This window comes from Oncorhynchus nerka, linkage group LG9b (genome assembly GCF_034236695.1).
Source record: "Oncorhynchus nerka isolate Pitt River linkage group LG9b, Oner_Uvic_2.0, whole genome shotgun sequence".
NCBI classification, from domain to species: domain Eukaryota; kingdom Metazoa; phylum Chordata; class Actinopteri; order Salmoniformes; family Salmonidae; genus Oncorhynchus; species Oncorhynchus nerka.
Window position 1 is genome coordinate 25,342,773 of NC_088424.1, and position 22,363 is coordinate 25,365,135.

Below are 22,363 nucleotides of genomic sequence, written 5' to 3' on the forward strand. Positions count from 1 at the left end.
CAACAGAATTCAGAACATGGGCTGTTCTTACAGTATTCTTCCTGTACACCAAGTCAGAACCGTAGGATACATAAATGGGGCGTATGAGCAGACAATGAAAGCTCTTACAATATTCAATGATGACATTTCTCTAAAACAGGAGTAGGCTAAGGGAGGAAAGGGACCAAATTATTAGGGTGTCACATGGGCTACTACCAGCTTACTACACAACATACACTTAGTTTTATTTACAGTATACATATCTCCTTGGCATATTACATTATTTATGCAGCAGCATACAAGTTGGAGGCCACTGTGTTCGTGGGGACCTTGAATGCTGCATACATTTTTTGGTTACCCTTCCCCAGATCTGTGACTTGATACAATCCTGCCTTTCGATATCCTGTCCAATCAATCAATTGAATTTACAACAGTTGGACTCCAATCAAGTTGTTGAAACATCTCGAGGACGATTAATGGAAACAAGATGCACCTGAGCTCAATGTCGAGTCTCATCGCAAAGGGTCTGAACACTTATGTAAGTAAGGCATCTGTTTTTAATACATTTGCTAAACATTTTAATTAAAAACCTTTTTTCCCTTTGACTTAGTGTCCCCATGAGTGACAGAACAATGAGCCAATCACGGCACAACTAGAGAGCATTACCAACTCTCCTTATTTTCTGCTGGCTGCTCCACCACCATCACAGAAAGCACTGAGCTAGGCTGAAACACCTACATTTTGGAGCTGCCTTACTCAAGAAAGAAAAAAAAGACACTGTTTGTATGCTGCTTTATTAACTAAATTCTAAAATGGTTTTACATTGTTTGCAAACTGATATGTGACAAGTATTAATGTCCCACCTTCCCTGAATGACCCGTCGCCATTGGTATACCAGAGCACATAGAGGTGTATGGCTGTAGGCTGGTGGAGGTGTTTGCTTACTTGTGGAAACTTTTAGCGGAAGTTTCAATTCATTGTAGATACCACAGACGACGTATATAGTGATGTAGATGCCAAAGCGTTTCCCACGTAACAAAAGTTCTGATGCTGCCTAGACCTGCGCGCACTTGAATGAGCGTTGTTGAGCAAGACGATATATGATATTGACAGCATCTTTAGGTCATTATATGCATATTCGAATAGGCTGCGCCGGTCGGCGAGGTGACAAGCAAAGGACATACTGAAGTTACATTTTGGATGCAGATGCGCATGGATTGCAGGTGTTGTATTGTCTATTTCCAACTCCTTGGAATATCCGTCAATGATTTAACACAATTTAAAGCTGATAAATAAGATCATGGGGGGAGATCAACTCGATGCCAACGCAAGCTGGAATTACATGCACAACGACTCAACCAAAATGTGGAGCGACAACGCATTCACCGCGCCTGTCATGGTCATTCTTTTGATGATGATGGTAACTTTGGTGGTTGTGATAGTTTTGGGAAACGCTTTGGTCATTTTCGCCTTTAAAGTAGACAAGAGTCTGAGGAGGCAAAGCAACTATTACTTCCTGAATCTCGCCATATCGGATTTTCTTGTTGGTGAGAACATTTTATGATTATTAAATTAAGTACATTATTATTGCATGTTGATGTCATTTGCATTACTTTTCTTATTTAAAGTCATTTATTGGTCTGTCTGTTTGAGTGAGAATGATAAACAGTACAACATGAGGAATGTTATTTGTGGAACGCAACTCAGCCTGATGTTAGTGGTACAGGCTCCCATTAAAACATTGTTATAGACGGCAGACTGCCAGGATGTCCAGATGAACAAATGTGGGCTCCGCTCCTCCTGGCGAGTAGAATAAAAACATTTATTCAAGCGTAAGACTAACATGTATCCTAGCGGCTAGAGAAGCCAGATAACTGGACCGTTGCCAGTTCGAATCCTGGGTCGACGGGAAGAAAAAACAAATCTGTCGGGAATTGAGCTTGCAACTGGAGGGTTGCTGGTATCAAACCTAGATTCTATTGCCAGCTGTTGTGCCCTTGAGCAATGCACTTAACCCCCCACAACATCAGCTCTCATGTGGCAGCTCATGCACCTCTAGGAAAAAAAAAGAGGAAAAAAACGTGTGATGTGTGTCTTTCAGAGGGGTTGGGTTAAAAGTGGAAGTCACATTTTGGTTGACCCAATATTGACCAATAAAGTAATCTTAACAAGTGCAATGCATCTCCTCTCTCCCCATCTGGTTTTCCAGGGGCATTCTGCATTCCAGTGTACATCCCATACATCCTGACAGGGAGATGGATGTTGGGCAGAGGACTGTGCAAACTGTGGCTGGTCATGGATTACTTGCTCTGTACTGCCTCTGTCTTCAACATTGTCCTGATCAGCTATGACCGCTTCCTCTCTGTCACCAGAGCGGTGAGTAGGAGGAACCTTATGGCCTTGAATCAGTTCGTGGGAATGCCTTGAGAGGGGGATACCATACACACAATTGTCAGTTCTTAATTAAAGCCCCCTTGCAGTCTTTTTCATTTTATTTATGCATCATCACTGTATGTCTACTAAATCACTGTTTATTTCATGAAAATAAATCCAAATATGTTTTTTTAATAATTTATTTCCCTAAGCCTCCTTTTAGCCGATACGGTTGCATACGTAGGATTTGTAGTACACAGAGTGACTATGACAAACGAACCGCCCATCTGGATGAGCGTTTCAGACAGCGGGGTTACCCAGAGGAATGGCTGCATGACGCAAGGGAACGTTATAAAAATATGACCCAGGATGACAGCCTTATGCCCAAACCTCCCCGCCCTCCTGACCAACGCGTTCGATGCTTCCTTCAGTACTCCTCACTTGGTAAACAGTTCGACCACATCATTAAAAAACACTGGTACATGTTGAGCACTGATCCACAACAGGAAAAGACGTTTAAAGAACCCCAGCGGGTCGTCTTCAGACGCCCCCCCAACATCAGCCACATGGTGGTGAGGTCTGATCTTCCACCAGTGCCAACGCAGTACATTTCTACACAATGTGTCAGACGGTAACTATAGACGTGGCGGATGTACCCAGTGTAACTTCACGAACGAATGCACAATGTCCAATCACCCTATTACGGGCAAGCCAATTTTAGATTAAGGGCATCATTACATGTTCCACAAAAATGGTGATATACCTGATCAAATGTATTTGTCTTCTATGTAAGAAAAGAGAAACAAAACAAGTTCTGAAAACAAGGATAGCAGGACACAGGAGTAATATCAGGGCCCTTGACCAAAGAAACCCTGAGGCTGCGCATGTCATGGATGCTCGTCACAACATTAGCTCTTTGGCATCGGTCATGTCAATACACCCAGGATGGGCGGAGATACTGATAATCTATTATTGAGAAGAGAGCTGATTTCAGACCATTTCTTACCTGAATATGTCACTTTACTTTAATTTGTCTTGCCTTCCAGGTTACCCACTTGCTCATTTTGTAAATATATGTTATGTTCTGGAACCATTCCATGCACCCATCTCATTGTTATTTAATTATTAGAGACATGCAAATGTTTTTTGCACCCACCATGCATCATGTCCGCAATGGTCATGTGAGGTGAAATGTGTAGATTTTGGGATGTGAGCAGTCAGTGTGTTTGACCTGACGAAGATCCGTTTCGGATGGAAACATTGTCAAGAAAGCGGTGAATTGGGAGCTTTAACAGTGTGCTGGCCTTCTTGTTCTATACTAGTATTCTTTATTAGCCCAGCACCTATGTTTTTTAAGGATGTGCGTGTGACCACAAACTTTTCTGAGCCTCCTTTTGCCATTGAAATGCTCATTTTGATCTTGTGGGCATGTTGATACAAATGTACATATACATTTACATTTAAGTCATTTAGCAGACGCTCTTATCCAGAGCGACTTATACAACCCTGATTGGTGGAATGGATCGTTTAGACCAGGGATCATCAACTAGATTCAGCTGTGGGCCGATTATTGTTATTTTTTAAATACATTTTTAAACATTTATTTAGAATGTATTTATTTTTTCTTGAGTGGATGGTCAGGGGGATGGAGCATAATTACATATTTCTAGACTGCAAATTGACCGCAAGAAGGCCGAACAGATATATTATTTGACTAAAACAATTTCAAACCGTTCTTTCATTTGAATATGATCACATACACTACCGGTCAAAAGTTTTAGAACACCTACTCATTTAAGTATATTTTTTAAAACTATTTTCTACATTGTAGAATAATTGTGAAGACATCAAAACTGTTACATAACACATGGAATCATGTAGTAACCAAAAAAAGTGTTAAACAAATCAAAATATATTTGAAATTCTTCAAAGTAGCCACCCTTTGCCTTGATGACAACTTTGCACACTCTTGTCATTCTCTCAACCAACTTCACCTGGAATGATTTTCCAACAGTCTTGAAAGAGTTCCCACATATGCTGAGCACTTGTTGGCTGCTATTCCTTCACTCAGTGGTCCAACTCATCCCAAACCATCTCAATTGGGTTGAGGTTGGGTGATTGTGGAGGCCAGGTCATCTGATGCAGCACTCCATCACTCTCCTTCTTGGTCAAATAGCCCTTACACAGCCTGGAGGTGTGTTGTGTGCTGCAATTTCTGAGGCTGGTAACTCTAATGAACGTATCCTCTGCAGCAGAGGTACCTCTGGATCTTCCTTTCCTGTGGTGGTCCTTATGAGAGCCAGTGTCATCATAGCTCTTGATGGTTTTTGCGACTGCACTTTTTCAGAATTGACTGACCTTCATGTCTTAAAGTAATGATGGACTGTCGTTTCTCTTTGCTTATTTGAGCTGTTCTTGCCATAATATGGATTTGGTCTTTTACCAAATAGGGCTATCTTCTGTATACCACCTCTGCCTTGTCACAACACAACTGATTGGCTCAAACGCATTAAGAAGGAAAGAAATTCCACAGATTAACTTTTAACAAGGCACACCTGTTAATTGAAATGCATTCCAGGTGACTACCTCATGAAGCTAGTTGAGAGAATACCAAGAGTGTGCAAAGCTGTCATCATGGCAAAATAAAATATATTTTGATTTGTTTAACCCTTTTTTGGTTACAAGCTGATTCCATATGTGTTATTTCATAGTTTTGATGTCTTCACTATTATTCTATAATGTAGAGAATAGTAAAAAATAAAGAAACATCTTTGAATGAGTAGGTGTCCAAACCTTTGACTGGTACTGCATATATAAACTAACCAAAAAAATAAGTCCTCTCACTGTCAACTGCGTTTATTTTCATCAAACTTCATGTGTAAATATTTGTATGAACATAAGATTCAACAACTGAGACATCAATGGAACAAGTTCCACAGACGTGACGAACAGAAATTGAATAATGTGTCCCTGAACAAAGGAGGGGGGGGGGGGGTCAAAATCAAGATTAACAGTCAGTATGTGGTGTGACCACCAGCTGCATTAAGTACTGCAGTTCATCTCCTCCTCATGGACTGTACCAGATTTGCCAGTTCTTGCTGTGAGATATTACCCCACTCTTCCACCAAGGCACCTGCAAGTTCCCGGACATTTCTGGTGGGGAATGGCCCTAGCCCTCACCCTCCAATCCAACAGGTCCCAGAAGTGCTCAATGGGATTGAGATCTGTGCTCTTCGCTGGCCATAGCAGAACACTGACATTCCTGTCTTGCAGGAAATCACGAACAGAACGAGCAGTATGGCTGGTGGCATTGTCATGCTGGATCGTCATGTCAGGACGGTCCCTCCACCTCGAAATCGATCCCGCTCCAGAGTACAGTCCTCTGTGTAACGCTCATCCCTTCGACAATAAATGCGAATCCAACCATCACCCCTGGTGAGACAAAAACGTGACTCGTCATTGAAGAGCACTTTTTGCCAGTCCTGTCTGATCCAGCCACGGTGGGTTTGTGCACATAGACGACGGTGTTGCTGTGATGTTTGGTTCAGGACCTGCCTCACAACAGGCCTACAAGCCCTCAGTCCAGCCTCTCTCAGCCTATTGCGGACAGTCTGAGCACTGATGGAGGAATTGTGCATTCCTGGTGTAATTCAGGCAGTTGTTGTTGCCATCCTGTACTGTCCCTCAGCTGCGATGTTCGGATGTACCGATCCTGTGCAGGTGTTATAACACGTGGTCTGCCACTGCGAGGACGATCATCTGTCCCATCCTGTCTCTCTGTAGCGCTGTTTAGGCGTCTCGCAGTACGGACATTGAAATGTATTGCCCTGGCCACATCTGCAGTCCTCATGCCTCCTTGCCGCATGCCTAAGGACACTGGGTATCTTTCTCTTGGTGTTTTTCAGAGTCAGTAGAAAGGCCTCTTTAGTGTCCTAAGTCTTCATAACTGTGAACTTAATTGCCTACCTGTCTGTAAGCTGTTAGTGTCTTAACGACCATTCCACAGGTGCATGTTCATTCATTGTTTATGGTTCATTGAACAAGCATGGGAAACAGTGTTTAAACACTTTACAATGAAGATCTGTGAAGTTATTTGGATTTTACGAATTATCTTTGAAAGAAGAGGGGATTTTTTTTGTTTTTTTGCTGAGTTTATATTATTGTCAAAAAATAACATTGTGATATGCAACTGCATCGAGTTTTCCCCCATCACACATTTCAAGTCAATAGTGGCGAACTACGCATCACCATGGGCAAATTACGTGCCCTCCAGGACACCTACTGCACCCGATGTCGCAGGAAGGCTAAAAATATCTTATCAAGGACAACATCCACATGAGCCACTGTCTGTTCACCCTGCTACCATCCAGAAGGCGAGGTCAGTACAGGTGCATCCAAGCTGGGACCGAGAGACTGAAAAACAGCTTCTATCTCAAGGCCATCAGACTGTTAAACAGTCATCACCACACACAGAGGCTGCTGCCTACATACAGACTTGAAATCATTGGCCACTTTAATAAATAGATCACTAGTAACTTTAGAAATGCCACTTTAATGTTTACATATCTTGCATTACTCATCTCATATGTGTATATACTGTGATTTACACCTCTATTGCATCTTGCCTATGCCGCTCTATCTTCATCCATATATTTATATGTATATATTATTATTACATTCCTTTACTTATTTGTGTGTATTAGGTTGTTGTTGTGGAATTGTTCGATTACATGTTAGATATTGCTGCACTGTCAGAACTAGAACCACAAGCATTGTGCTACACTCACAATAACATCTGCTAACCATGTGTATGTGACCAATAACATCTGCTAACCATGTGTATGTGACCAATAACATCTGCTAACCATGTGTATGTGACCAATAACATCTGCTAACCATGTGTATGTGACCAATAACATCTGCTAACCATGTGTATGTGACCAATAACATCTGCTAACCATGTGTATGTGACCAATAACATCTGCTAACCATGTGTATGTGACCAATAACATCTGCTAACCATGTGTATGTGACCAATAACATCTGCTAACCATGTGTATGTGACCAATAACATCTGCTAACCATGTGTATGTGACCAATAACATCTGCTAACCATGTGTATGTGACCAATAACATCTGCTAACCATGTGTATGTGACCAATAACATCTGCTAACCATGTGTATGTGACCAATAACATTTGATTTCACTAGTTGTGGGATAATGTCAATGTGGCTTTGATTTGATTGTTTTTTTTATTTGATTTTTTATTTCACCTTTATTTAACCAGGTAGGCTAGTTGAGAACAAGTTCTCATTTAAAACTGCGACCTGGCCAAGATAAAGCATAGCAGTGTGAACAGACAACAACACAGAGTTACACATGGAGTAAACAATAAACAAGTCAATAACACAGTAGAAAAAAAAGAGAGTCTATATACATTGTGTGCAAAAGGCATGAGGAGGTAGGCGAATAATTACAATTTTGCAGATTAACACGAGTGATAAATGATCAGATGGTCATGTACAGGTAGAGATACTGGTGTGCAAAAGAGCAGAAAAGTTAATAAATATAAACAGTATGGGGATGAGGTAGGTAAATTGGGTGGGCTATTTACCGATAGACTATGTACAGCTGCAGCGATCGGTTAGCTGCTCAGATAGCAGATGTTTGAAGTTGGTGAGGGAGATAAAAGTCTCCATTTTTTGCAATTCGTTCCAGTCACAGGCAGCAGAGAATTGTAGCCGGGAGCTTTATATTTATGACAGTTTGCGGTGTAAAAAATTAAAATAATGTATGTACTTACAGAATTGCTTGGCAAGCTACTCATAGGTCGATTGCGAGCTACTGGTAGCTCCTGATCTACTGGTTGTAGACCCCTGCTCTAGAGCATACCCCGCTTACCCCTTCAATTTGGGAGGATACATTTAGGAGGATACATAAGCTGAAATTCCAGGCCTTTTCTTTCAAACAGCTCTTACACAGAAATGGCATTATCATCATTTTCATAATTTCAGAGTATAATTTCGACCTCAGAATGGAAATATGATTAAAAAAAAGCATGGACATCATGTTTTTGACGCTGTGTCTTATTAGTGGATACTCACACTGCTCTCAGGGCAGGTCTGCCAGTTTTGACTAGCAGTTACATTTCGTAGCAGGTTCAAACTTATACAGCAGGTTAGGAGAGTTAACGTGGCAGGTTAGGATAATTAGGTTAAGAAAAGGTTTAGGGTTAGCTAAAATGCTGAAATTGTCCAAGACGTGACTCGAACATGTCAAGTTACAACCAGGCCTGCCCTGAGAACAGTCTTGGTTTCCACTAATATGAAGCTGTTTTTTTTAATGCACTGCACTTTAACTCTTGATGTTGGTTGCCATTGTTTTCATTTTGCTTGACAACTTGCAGAGGAAATGTTGCCTGAGACAGAAAGAGGTGAGAGAGGAGAGTGAGAGTTTGGTAAACCATTCCACGCATTCTCTTGAACATTTAGGCACTTAAACCTTAGTGCTGTTTTTCTAAGAACCAAACAAATGTAAGTGCTCAATTACTATTGAAAGGGTCAAGACTCCCGTCAGGTGTGTTGCTGGTACTATTTAATGAAGCTGCCAGTTGAGTACTTGTGAGGCGTCTATTTCTCAAACTAGACACTCTAATGTACTTGTCCTCTTGCTCAGTTGTGCACCGGGGCCTCCCCCTCTTCCTATTCTGGTTAGGGCCAGTTTGCGCTGTTCTGTGAAGGGAGTAGTACACAGCGTTGTATGAGATCTTCAGTTTCTTGGCAATTTCTTGCATGGATTAGCCTTCAATTCTCAGAACAAGAATAGACTGATGAGTTTCAGAAGAAAGTGAATTGTTTATGCCATTTTGAGCCTGTAATCGAACCCACAAATGCTGATGCTCCAGATACTCAACTAGTCTAAAGAAGGCCAGTTATATAGCTTCTTTAATCAGCACAAAAATGTTCAGCTGTCCTAACATAATTGCATAAGGGTTGATCAATTAGCCTTTTAAAATGATACACTTGGATTAGCAAACACAACGACCTCTGTACGCCTATGTATTCCATTTTTTTTTTAAATCAGCCGTTTCCAGCTACAATAGTCATTTACAACATTAACAATGTCTACGCTGTATTTCTGATCAATTTGATGTTACGTTAATGGACCAAACAAAATTGCTTTTCTTTCAAAAACAAGGACATTTCTAAGTGACCCCAGACTTTTGAACGGTAGTGTTTTTGCATCAGTCACGTCCTTTGTGGGCATTTTGAAGTAGCATCAGTGATTTAAGCATTGTTATAGAACACTTTATATCATCTGGATCATTATTTGAAAATGTAAAGCAATAGGTATAATTTTCTTTCTTTTGTTGACATAGTCCCAAAATGTTTTGCTTGTCAGCCATCAAGTTTTTAAGATGTGTAACATTCAAAATACAGAAATGGAATTTGATGGAGCGTTGGTGGAGCGTCACAGCGCTGTCTCTCTAACAGCAACATGTAAAGGCTCGCTGGGCATGGACAGGCTAAATATTTTGCGCCCCTCCTTAAGCATCAGCCCTCATGCCACTGAGTGAGAAGTTATTGTTTTTGGGCAAAGTAATGTGAGGTGTTGTTGGAGATGCATCTTGGTCAGTTTAGCTCGGAAAATGCCGCCCTAGTCAAACTGCTGCTCTTGGCGGCTGCCTAATAATGCCTAATGGGCAGGTGTGGGCTTCTCCTCTTGAGCCAGAGGAATGAGGTTTCAAATCTGAAAAGCTTGGCCACCATCGCTTAAATATAATATTAAAAATAAATGATAGGGAATGCACCTTATTAGGGCCACTGACTGAACTGTCACAATCAGTTTAACCATAACAATTACAGTGCAAAATGTCTTTGTCGTAAGTAATCTGTGATGTGCAGAACTTTTAGCAACAGAATGTGGCAGAGAGCGTATACATATTTATATGAACTTATTTAAACTGACTGTCTTTCGTACCAAACAACACCATCTCTGAAGTTAGACTTTCAGAAATGGGCACAGACACTGTCACCTGCTTTCATTGTGCCAATTTAAATCATTTGTAGCATCAGTGACTGGATGTGCATATGCCAGTTGACTGATCGTGCCTTCTCTAGTGTCTTACTTGCCCATTGGGCACAGACGTCAGTTACATGTCTAGTTTTGATTTACATTTGGTTGAGTTGTCAACCAAATTACAAATTAGACGAGGTACGATCACGAATATCCTACCAACTGGACATCAAAACCTGTAATTTCCTGTGTTTCACGGAATCGTGGCTGAATGACGACATGGATATATTTTTTGTATATTTGTAAATAACAGCTGGTGCACAAAATCTAAGGATGTCTCTAGATTTTGCTCGCCTGAAGAAGAGTATATTGTGATAAATTGCAGGGCACACTACTTGCCTAGAGAGTTTTCAGCTATACCTTCGTGGCTGTTTATTTATCACCACAGACAGATGCTGGCACTAAGACCACACTCGGTCAGCTGTGTAAGGAAATAAGCAAACAGGAAACCACTCACCCAGAGGCAGCACTCCTAGTGAAATTGAAAATACTACAACTATAATTGAGAATTTCAATAAGCATTTTTCTACGGCTGGCCATGCTTTCCACCTGGCTATCCCTACCCCGGTCAACAGCAATGCACCCCCCACAACAACTCGCCCAAGCCTTCCCCATTTCTCCTTCTCCCAAATCCAGTCAGCTGATGTTCTGAAAGAGCTGCACAATCTGGACCCCTACAAATCAGCCGGTCTAGACAATCTGGACCCTTTCTTTCTAAAAATGATCTGCCAAAATTGTTGCCACCCCTATTACTAGCCTGTTCAACCTCTGTTTCGTGTCGTCTGAGATTCCCAAAGATTGGAAAGCAGCTGCGGTCATCCCCCTCTTCAAAGGGGGGGACACTCTTGACCCAAACTGCTACAGGCTTATATCTATCCTACCCTGCCTTTCTAAGGTCTTCGAAAGCCAAATCAACAAACAGATTACCGACCATTTCGAATCACACCATACCTTCTCTGCTATGCAATCTGGTTTCAGAGCTGGTCATGGGTGCACCTCAGCCACGCTCAAGGTGGCCATCGATAAGAAACATTACTGTGCAGCCGTATTCATTGATCTGGCCAAGGCTTTCGACTGTCAATCACCACATCCCTATCGGTAGACTCGACAGCCTTAGTTTCTCAAATGATTGCCTCACCAACTACTTCTCTGATAGAGTTCAGTGTGTCAAATCTGAGGGTCTGCTGTCCGGACCTCTTGCAGTCTCTGTGGGGCTGCCACAGGGTTCAATTCTTGGACCGACTCACTTCTCTGTATATATCAATGATGTTGCTCTTGCTGCTGGTGAGTCTCTGATCCACCTCTACGCAGACGACTCCATTCTGTATACTTCTGGCCCCTCTTTGGATACTATGTTAACAACCCTCCAGGCAAGCTTCAATGCCATATAACTCTCCTTCCGTGGCCTCCAATTGCTCTTAAATACAAGTAAAACTAAATGCATGCTCTTCAACCGATCCCTGCCTGCACCTGCCCGCCTGTCCAACATCACTACTCTGGACGGCTCTGACTTAGAATATGTGGACAACCACAGATACCTAGGTGTCTGGTTGACTGTAAACTCTCCTTCCAGACCCACATAAAACATCTCCAATCCAAAGTAAAATCTAGAATTGGCTTCCTATTTCACAACAAAGCATCCCTCACTCATGCTGCCAAACATGCCCTTGTAAAACTGACCATCCTACCAATCCTCGACTTCGGCGATGTCATTTACAAAATAGCCTCCAATACCCTACTCAACAAATTGGATGCAGTCTATCACAGTGCCATCCGTTTTGTCACCAAAGCCCCATATACTACCCACCATTGCGACCTGTACACTCTCGTTGGCTGGTCCTCGCTTCATACTCGTCGCCAAACCCACTGGCTCCATGTCATCTACAAGACCCTGCTAGGTAAAGTCCCCCCTTATCTCAGCTCGCTGGTCACATAGCATCACCCACCTGTAGCACGCGCTCCAGCAGGTATATCTCTCACCCCCAAAACCAATTCTTCCTTTGGCCGCCTCTCCTTTCAGTTCTCTGCTGCCAATGACTGGAACGAACTACAAAAATCTCTGAAACTGGAAGCACTTATCCCCTTCACTAGCTTTAAGCACCAGCTGTCAGACTAGCTCACAGATTACTGCACCTGTACATAGCCCACCTATAATTTAGCCCAAACAACTACCTCTTTCTCTACTGAATTTATTTGATTTATTTTGCTCCTTTGCACCCCATTATTTTTATTTCTACTTTGCACATTCTTCCACTGCAAATCTACCATTCCAGTGTTTCACTTGCTATATTGTATTTACTTTGCCACCATGGCCTTTTTTTGCCTTTACCTCTCTTATCTCACCTCATTTGCTCACATCGTATATAGACTTGTTTCTACTGTATTATTGAATGTATGTTTGTTTTACTCCATGTGTAACTCTGTGTCGTTGTATGTGTCGAACTGCTTTGCTTTATCTTGGCCAGGTCGCAATTGTAAATGAGAACTTGTTCTCAACTTGCCTACCTGGTTAAATAAAGGTGGAATTTAAAAAACAAATAGTGTCCGGAGACTTTAATACAGGGAAACTTAAATCAGTTCTACCAAATTTCTATCAACATGTTAAAAATACAACCAGAGGGAAAACAATTCTAGATCACCTTTACTCCACACAGAGACGCGTACAAAGCTCTCCCTTACCCTCCATTTTGTAAATTTGACCACAACTCTATCCTCCTGATTCCTGCTTACAAGCAAAAATGAAAGCAGGAAGCACCAGTGACTCGGTCCATAAAAAGTGGTCAGATGAAGCAGATGCTAAACTACAGAACTGTTTTGCTATCACAGGCTGGAACATGTTCCGGGATTCTTCCGATGGCATTGAGGAGTACACCACATCAGTCACTGGCTTTATCAATAAGTGCATTGAGGACGTCGTCCCCACAGTGACTGTATGTACATACTCCTCACCAGAAGCCATGGATTACAGGCAACATTCGCACTGAGCTAAAGGGTAGAGCTGACACTTTCAAGGTGCGGGACTCTAACCCGGAAGCTTACAAGAAATCCTGCTATGCCCTGCGACGAACCATCAAACAGGCAAAGCGTCAATACAGGGCTAAGATTGAATCATACTACACCGGGGCTCTGACGCTCGTCTTATGTTGCAGGGCTTGCACACTATTACAGACTACAAAGGGAAGCACATCCACGAGCTGCCCAGTGACACGAGCCTACTAGATGAGCTAAATCACTTCTATGCTTGCTTTGAGGCAAGCAACACTGAGGCATGCATGAGAGCATCAGCTGTTCCAGACGACTGTGTGATCACGCTCTCCGTAGCGGTCAACATACACAGGCCACAGGACCAGACGGTTTACCAGGACGTGTGCTCCGGGCATGTGCTGACCAACTGGCAGGTGTCTTCACTGTTATGTTCAACATGTCCCTGATTGTGTCTGTAATTCCAGCATATTTCAAGCAGACCACCACAGATAGTCCCTGTGCCCAAGAACACAAAGGCAACCTGCCTAAATGACTACAGACCCATAGCACTCACGTCCGTAGCCATGAAGTGCTTGGAAAGGCTGGTAATGGCTCACATCAACACCATTATCCCAGAAACCCTAGACCCACTCCAATTTGCATAACGCCCAAACAGATCCACAGATGATGCAATCTCTATTGCACTCCACACTGCCCTTTCCCACCTGGACAAAAGGAACACTTATGAGGTCCTCCCGGGTGGCGCAGTGGTCAAGGACGCTGTACTGCAGCGCCAGCGGGCCAGGCGCAGTGCGCGCTAACCAAGGCTGCCAGGTGCACGGTGTTTCCTCCGACACATAGGTGCGGCTGGCTTCCGGGTTGGATGTGCGCTGTGTTAAGAAGCAGTGCGGCTTGGTTGGGTTGTGTATCGGAGAACGCATGACTTTCAACATTTACATTTAAGTCATTTAGCAGACGCTCTTATCCAGAGCGACTTACAAATTGGTGCGTTCACCTTAAGACATCCAGTGGAACAGCCACTTTACAATAGTGCATCTAAATCATTTAAGGGGGGTGAGACGGATTACTTTATCCTATCCTAGGTATTCCTGAAAGAGGTGGGGTTTCAGGTGTATCCGGAAGGTGGTGATTGACTCCGCTGTCCTGGCGTCGTGAGGGAGTTTGTTCCACCATTGGGGGGCCAGAGCAGCGAACAGTTTTGACTGGGCTGCGCGGGAACTGTACTTCCTCAGTGGTAGGGAGGCGAGCAGGCCAGAGGTGGATGAACGCAGTGCCCTTGTTTGGGTGTAGGGCCTGATCAGAGCCTGGAGGTACTGAGGTGCCGTTCCCCTCACAGCTCCGTAGGCAAGCACCATGGTCTTGTAGCGGATGCGAGCTTCAACTGGAAGCCAGTGGAGAGACCTTCGTCTCTCCCGAGCCCGTACGGGAGTTGTAGCGATGAGACAAGATAGTAGCTACTAAACAATTGGATACCACGAAATTGGGGAGAAAAAGGGTTAAAAAAATAAATAAATTAAATGTGAGAGTGCTATTCATTGACTACAGCTCAGCATTCAACACCATAGTACCCTCAAAGCTCATCACTAAGCTAAGTCTCCTGGGACTAAACACCTCCCTCTGCAACTGGATCCTGGACTTTCTGATGGGCAGCTCCCAGGGTAGGTAGCAACATATCTGCAACGTTGATGACTTGCAAAATCCAATTAGTTTTTCCACATTGTCAACACAGATTTTTTTGGGTTGAAATGATGTGGAAACAATGTTGACTCAACCAGTTTTCCTCCAGTTGTCAGATCCTTTGAATGAGTTAAGGCAGATAAAGGAGAGAGGGATGTTGTGTATAATGTTCTGTTTTGTTTCACCAAAAGACAGGGTGAAGTAAACTCTTCACAGCACCCAATCTGAATTCAAATGACCAGATACCTATTCTGACCCAGCTGGGAGAATAAACCTGAATAGTCGAAGTCATTCCCCTCTTTTTACTGGCTGACGCGAAACCTATGGTCATGTTTGTGCAGAGCCATATGACTGTGCAGAGCCATATGACTGTGCAGAACCATACTTTTATAGAGTCCTTGGTATACAAGAGCGCAAAGAGGTCTATGGCTGTAGGCTAATTGATGTGTACTAGGGGAAACTTTTAGCGCTGATCAACCGTTCTGATTCTGCCAAGACCAGCGCTTACTTCATGATAGGCTATCGATGAGTGTTGGTGAGCAAGAAGATTGAGTATATTGACATCTTCTTTAGTTCTGTGTGAGTGTGTCATATCGACCATTTTTGAGTAGGTTGCTTCTGTCGGCGACGTGTCCAGCAAAGGACATACCAAAGATACATACTGAATTCAAATAAACTATAGGGAACGAATGTATCAGATACCTTATTAGACCACTGACTGAACTGTCACAATCAGTTTAACCATAACAATTACTGCACAAAATGTCTTGGTAGTAAGTGATCTGTGGTGTAAAAAAAAACTCCTATTTTACCAACACAATGTGGCAGAGAGCGTAGAAATATTTGTATATATTTATTTAAACCGACTGTCGTACCAAACAACATCATCTCTGAATTCAGAAATGGGCACAGACATTGTCACCCACTTTCATTATGCCAATTTAAATCATTTGTGCCATCAGTGACTGTATGTGCATATGCCAGGTGACTGATCATTCCTTCTCTAGTGTCTTTGTATGAGGTAAAGCATACAAAGCACAGTAGACAAAGGAGAGCAATACTGTGTATAATGTTCTGTTTTGTTTCACCAGCACAACACTTAACATCAGAGGCATGAATACAAATGAAACTAGAGAGGCTGAGGCTCTCCTTTAAGCCACGCGACATTACGCTTTGATCATAGACATCCTCCAGTTTCTATGATCCTCCAGTTTCCCTCCAATCAATCAGTAGAGAGAAAGTGATGGTCGGCGGCCAAGGAGCGCCATTTTGCCTTAAAGCACTTTCCTCCCAACTTGAAATAGAAGTGGCAGGCCGTCACATATTGTAGAGCATCTGAAGTGAAAAGAAAAGATTGGGATCAAGATGGAGATGTAGGGTCAGTACAGGTGGTGCAAGTTGAGCTTTTTCCGATAGAAATTGGATGAAATCTAAGAGAGGATGTTGAAGAACCTCATTGAAGCTCATGAAGCAGACTAGGCTGGGGGGATGTACCAAGACATCTCCTTAGAAAGCCCTACAAGACTAGGACTTGTTACTGACCTGACCAGGAAAGACTCTGCCACCTAGAACTCCAACCCCTATACACTACCTGGTACGTGGTCACATGGTCCTGGTCACTCCCTAGTGCAAGTTGAAGGGTGGACTGCGTACATATATTACACACTGTAAGTTTACATATATTGTGTACATATATTACACACTAGGTTTCATCCTCACAAACAGGTTTCCATCCAACCTTTTTATGCAGGTAATATACATGTCGGATGAAAAATCTCATCCCTGATGGAAACAGCACATTTGTCTGTAAACTTTCCAAATGTCACCAAAACCAAAATATGCTAGACAAGGTGGGGTCTTTTTTTTTCAACCAGTGAGCACCGAGACGTTCATGGACGTTGAAAAGTAGTTGAAATTTGGTCCAACCTGGCTATGATTTCAACGTTCACAGATGTCCACAGTTGTTTTTTGGTCATGTCCGGACCAGCCTTGATTTTAACGTCCTAACATAGACGTCCATGATTGGTTAAGATTTGGTCCAAATGTGAACCAATCATAGTTGCCACAAGTTTGGACAGCTCAGTACGTAACAGTACAGTAGAGCACAGTATAGTACACTAAAGAAAATGTAGAGTGTAGTTCAATACATTACAGTAGAGTACAGTAAAGAAGTAGAGTACAGTAGAGCAGAGTAGAGTAGAGTAAAGTAGAGTATAGTACATTACGGTACAGTAGCGCTACTGTGCTGTACTTTGATGTCCAAACCTGTGAAACATAGACGTCTAGGATTGGTTCAGATTCGGTCCTGTTCAGACCAACTAGATGCGGTCTTGTTTGGTGGTGGAGCTCATTAAAATAATAGCCAGTGTGTAGAATAACACCCAAATATGTGAAGGAAGATATTGCATATTTCTACCTTTTGTGTACACATTTAGGATACATAACCATGAAGAGAATGATATTCATATCAATAATTATACATTTCTGTGTATTATAAATTCTGTTATCGGATGTATATTATTAATATTATTATGCATTTCAATAACCAAAATAGGTGTCATAGTGCTTCCCCATTTTTTCTGCAGATATCTTATATGTTAATTTGGAGCAGATATTTAAGGTTACTAAACTTTACATCTGCGCAATTCTTCCAGTAGATGTGTTTTTGTAAAATGTACTGTGTAAATTGTTAAAAGTAGTCATTGTTCATAAAGTTGTTGTCACTTGTGCTCCCTCTTTGGCCTCTAGGTCATCAGGCTGCTCGTTATGGCGCACACCTGTCACCATCGTTACGCGCATTATGACACTCACCTGGACTCCATCACCTTCTTGATTACCTTCCCTATATATGTCACTCCCTCTGGTTCCTTCCCCAGGCATCATTGTTTCTGTTTCAGTTTCCTGTCTGCGTTGTTTGTGTCTCTTGTTTTGTATTGTGTTTCATTTATTTATTAAAACACACACTCCCTGAACTTGCTTCCCGACTCTCAGCGCACATCGTTACAGTTGTATGGTTTATTGAACATTGAAATCAATGGTTTTTGTTTGGCATACATTATAAGAAAAAAACCTGAGTTTGTAAAATTCAGTTATCGTGGAATTGCCCTTTACAAACCAACATCCAGACAGAATGAGTCATAACACAACAAAGCCCAAAATCATTAATCATGTCCATCATCTTTGTCTCTTGTTTCCGCCAGGTGAGCTACCGTGCCAGACAGGGCATGACCCACCAAGCCATCATGAAGATGATAGCAGTCTGGGTCCTGGCCTTTGTCCTCTATGGCCCTGCCATCATCTTCTGGGAGCTGGTGGTGGGGAAGAGCCGTGTCCCGGAGGATGAGTGCTACGCTGAATTCTACTACACCTGGTACTTCCTCCTCAGTGCCTCCATGTTGGAGTTCTTCTCCCCCTTAATCTCCGTAACCTTCTTCAACCTCAGCATCTACCTCAACATACGTCGTAGGAGGCTCCGGAACAGAGATGAGACGAGTGGACAGGCCCACGCGCCTGATGGACAGCCCCCTCCCCTGGGGAGAGGGGAATGCCTCCGCCTCACTTCCCTCTTCTCCCGGAACTCGGTAGTGGTTAAGAAGCTGTCCAGCACTGTGTCGGTCCAGGAGAGGGGATCAGGTTCGGGGTCCTTCCACTCCCAGATCTTACATCCCCCCTTGGAGCGGCAGGACACCTCCACTAGGGGCACACAGCGCAGCTGCCTGTCAAGGGACAAGAAGATTGCCAAGTCGCTGGCTGTCATCGTGTGTGTGTTTGCTGTGTGCTGGGCGCCCTACACCCTCCTGATGATCATCAGAGCCGCCTGTAAGGGACGCTGCGTCCAGCACCACTGGTATGAGGTCACCTTCTGGCTGCTGTGGCTCAACTCGGCCATTAACCCTTTCCTCTACCCGCTCTGTCACAGCAGCTTCCGCAGGGCCTTCGGCAGGATCCTGTGTCCCAGACGAAGGGCAACTCAGCTGGCCACCAACTGACCTGCAGTATGGCCAATCACTTAAGGGCCTCTACTGTATCATGTGATGGATAGGCCAGTAGCCAGAGAGGTGGTGACACACACATGAAACACTTTACTGTACATAGACCCAAAGGAGATAATCAAGACTAAAACTGATACTTTAGCAATGAACATTTTTTAATGGAACAAAACAGATTGTCTTACATGTGATAGGCCAGTGGCCAGAGAAGTGGGGTGAATCTCGAAAGCCGAAATGACTCAAAGGTGATACTACCCACTGGCACAAAATGGTTGAATCAACGTTGTTTCAACGTAATTTGTCAACGTCTTGTGACGTGAAATCTAAGTGGAAAATACAAAAAGTCATCAACTCTTGATTTGAGGGTGAAATTTCTACCACGGTATTATGTCGTCATGGTAACCAAATTTCAACATAGACAAACCTTGTATAAAATATATACCTTTTAAAACATCTGTTAAAAGATCTTCAATGTCATATCCACTACCAAAATAAGAAAAAAATCAATAGGCTGGGCAGCACCTCCTACTGGAGAATGTATTTCTGTACAGATTCCCTTTGGTCTCCTACCCAAGGTTTTAACCAAGCCTAGCCCTGCTTAGCTATGATATTTGTCACTGACTTACCAGTGCGATATCATGAGAATGATTTTTGCGAGTTCTCCACATAATAACGATATAGATTCGCTGTTGCTTTCAAAGTCATTCCAAAAGGGTAGGTTTAACGTAGCAAATGAAAAGAGACCATACTTTATCATTCATGTACTGTATCATCAATGATGCTATTTAGGCCTATATACAGTAGAATCTGTAAAGTCATCAACAGGTATTGTTTCAGTTCAGCAGGCCTAGGCTTTCAAACTCTGGTTGATTTGAAATGTAATGATATGTAGTGATATTGAATTGTGTTTGGTTGTCAACGCAACCAGAGATCAACATTTGAAGGAGTTGTAAATCTTCTTTTTGACTATGTTCCATCTGTGCCACTGACTTAATGAATCATTTCTATGTTTGATTCACGTCTCAAACTCAACCAAAAATCGAAGTTAAGGAATAGGATGGAGATGGAGACGTGAATCTAACATCATTTGTAGAATAACTGGAATTGAAGCCAGACTTAAGTCAGTCGTACAGTTGGAACTTTGTATTTTGTATTTATTAAGGATCACCATTAGCTGCCTCCATCCAGGGCAGCAGCTACTCTTCCTGGGGTCCAGCAACATTAAGGCAATTATATACAATAAAAAATATCACATGACATTTCATACCACTTTTCACAACACATTGTGTGTTCCCTCAGGCCACTACTCTACTATGACATATTTACAATACAACATCCATGTGTACGTGTGTGTAAGCGTGTGTGTCATCTCTTCACAGTCCCCTGTTCCATGAGGTATATTTTTTAAATCTGTTTTTTAAAATCTGATTGTCCTGCTTGCCTCAGTTACCTGATGTGGAATAGAGTTCCATGTAGCCATGGCTCTATGTAGTACTGTGCGCCTCCCATAGTCTGTTCTTGACTTGGGATTGTGAAAAGATCTTTTGGTGGCATGTCTTGTGGGGTATGCATGTCTGAGCTGTGTGATAGTAGTTTAAACAGACAGCTCGATATATTCAGCATGTCAACACTTCTTACAAAAACAAGTAGTGATGAAGTCAATCTCTACTCCACTTTAAGCCTTTACATGCATATTATTAATGTTATCTCTCCGAAATCAGAAGATTTGTTGATATTTGGTTGTGTTGACTGCATTGATCACTTGCACCATGTACTTTTAATGTTATCTCAACTGCAATCCAGGTCATTTGTTTCTGCTATTAGATGAAGCACAGTGATAACACGTTAATCTGTTGTATACCTAAGCAAAATCTCAGACATTGTTTTCTCATTTGAACTTTGCTGTGTTTTTTTTAAAGCATTGATAGGTTATTAAACAAAACATCTGACATTGCTTTTCCATTGGAATTTGGTTGTTCTTTTAGATGGTTCAAAGCATAATGACAACATGATGAAAATTCAACTAACTTTGGGCTGTCTTTTGGAGTGGGTGGATAGGACTATAGGTTGTAATCTCATTGATCAACGTCTTAACCAAATATTACAGTACACAAGTATGCACGTTGAAATTACGTGGTGTTCCCAGGGGTAATGACCAAATCTGATATTTTACCAATGAAAATATTGGATATAACAAAACCGATTGTCATATTGACTGCTGTTTACAAAAGTATATTTGAAGAGTAGATTTGAATGTATTATGAGCATGTGTATGGCAATGTTCGTTCTCTGTGAAGTCTGAATTTTGTGCAAATATACAGTATTCATCAAATTATATGGCACCAAGGTACTATGTGGCCCATGTGAATTCATGCTTGTCATCATTATCGTAAGACCAATATTTGGTGTATGAATAAAAAACATTCATGTTTAACTTTGAGATCAAAGCTCGAAAGGTTTTTCATGTAGTACCTTTTGTATTATACTGGAACAAAGCAGGTTCATTCTGGCCCACCTCTCTCTACCTTTGGTCACAGAAATAAAATAATAGAAAATGCAACAGAAGTGTCATGTTTCTTTTTATTTTCAGAAACAGGCCACTACCTTCCTCTGCTGTCAGAATTATGCCACTACTGACCTCTATAGAAAATATTTCTTTGTCATCAAACATTGGCCAACATGAACTGATATTTTAACATTTATTAGGCTGAATTACCATATTGGCCAGATTAAATTGCTTTATACGAGAAGGCATTTTATTGTATGACAAACAGGTGGGAAATCAAAGTATTTGTTTATTTTGTACCGTATTGGATAATGAACTTGGTGTACAGGAGTAAATCCGCCACTAGATGTCACTGTGCATCTTCTAGCTTTTGTTTGTATCAACACCCTCTGTGTACCCATAGTTTATTTTATTTTTTACTTCATTTCACCTTCATTTAACTAGGTAGGCCAGTTGAGAACAAGTTGTCATTTACAACTGCGACCTGGCCAAGATAAAGCAAAGCAGGACGGCAAAACCACAACACAGAGTTACACATAAACAAACGTACAGTCAATAACACTAGAACAATCTATGTACAGTGTGTGCAAATGTAGAAGAGCAGGGAGGTACGGCAATAAACAGGCCATGGAGGTGAAATAATTACAATTTAGCATTAACACTGGAATAACATGTGCAGATGATGTGCAAGTAGAGAATAGAAATACTGGGGTGAAAAAGAGCAAGAGGGTAAGTAACAATATGGGGGGATGACGTAGTTGGGTGTGCTATTTCCAG

At 42.1% G+C, this 22,363-nt stretch overlaps 1 protein-coding gene across 1 annotated transcript; it reads left to right on the forward strand.

The window, feature by feature from the left end:
* Positions 1 to 1,021: 1,021 nt before the first annotated feature.
* LOC115113965 (histamine H3 receptor-like) lies at positions 1,022 to 21,632 on the forward strand. The gene is made up of 3 exons (XM_029641899.2): positions 1,022 to 1,526; positions 2,189 to 2,355; positions 18,292 to 21,632. The coding sequence occupies exons 1-3, from the start codon at positions 1,280 to 1,282 to the stop codon at positions 19,078 to 19,080; spliced, it is 1,203 nt and encodes a 400-aa protein (XP_029497759.1). The 5' UTR covers positions 1,022 to 1,279; the 3' UTR covers positions 19,081 to 21,632.
* Positions 21,633 to 22,363: the final 731 nt, after the last annotated feature.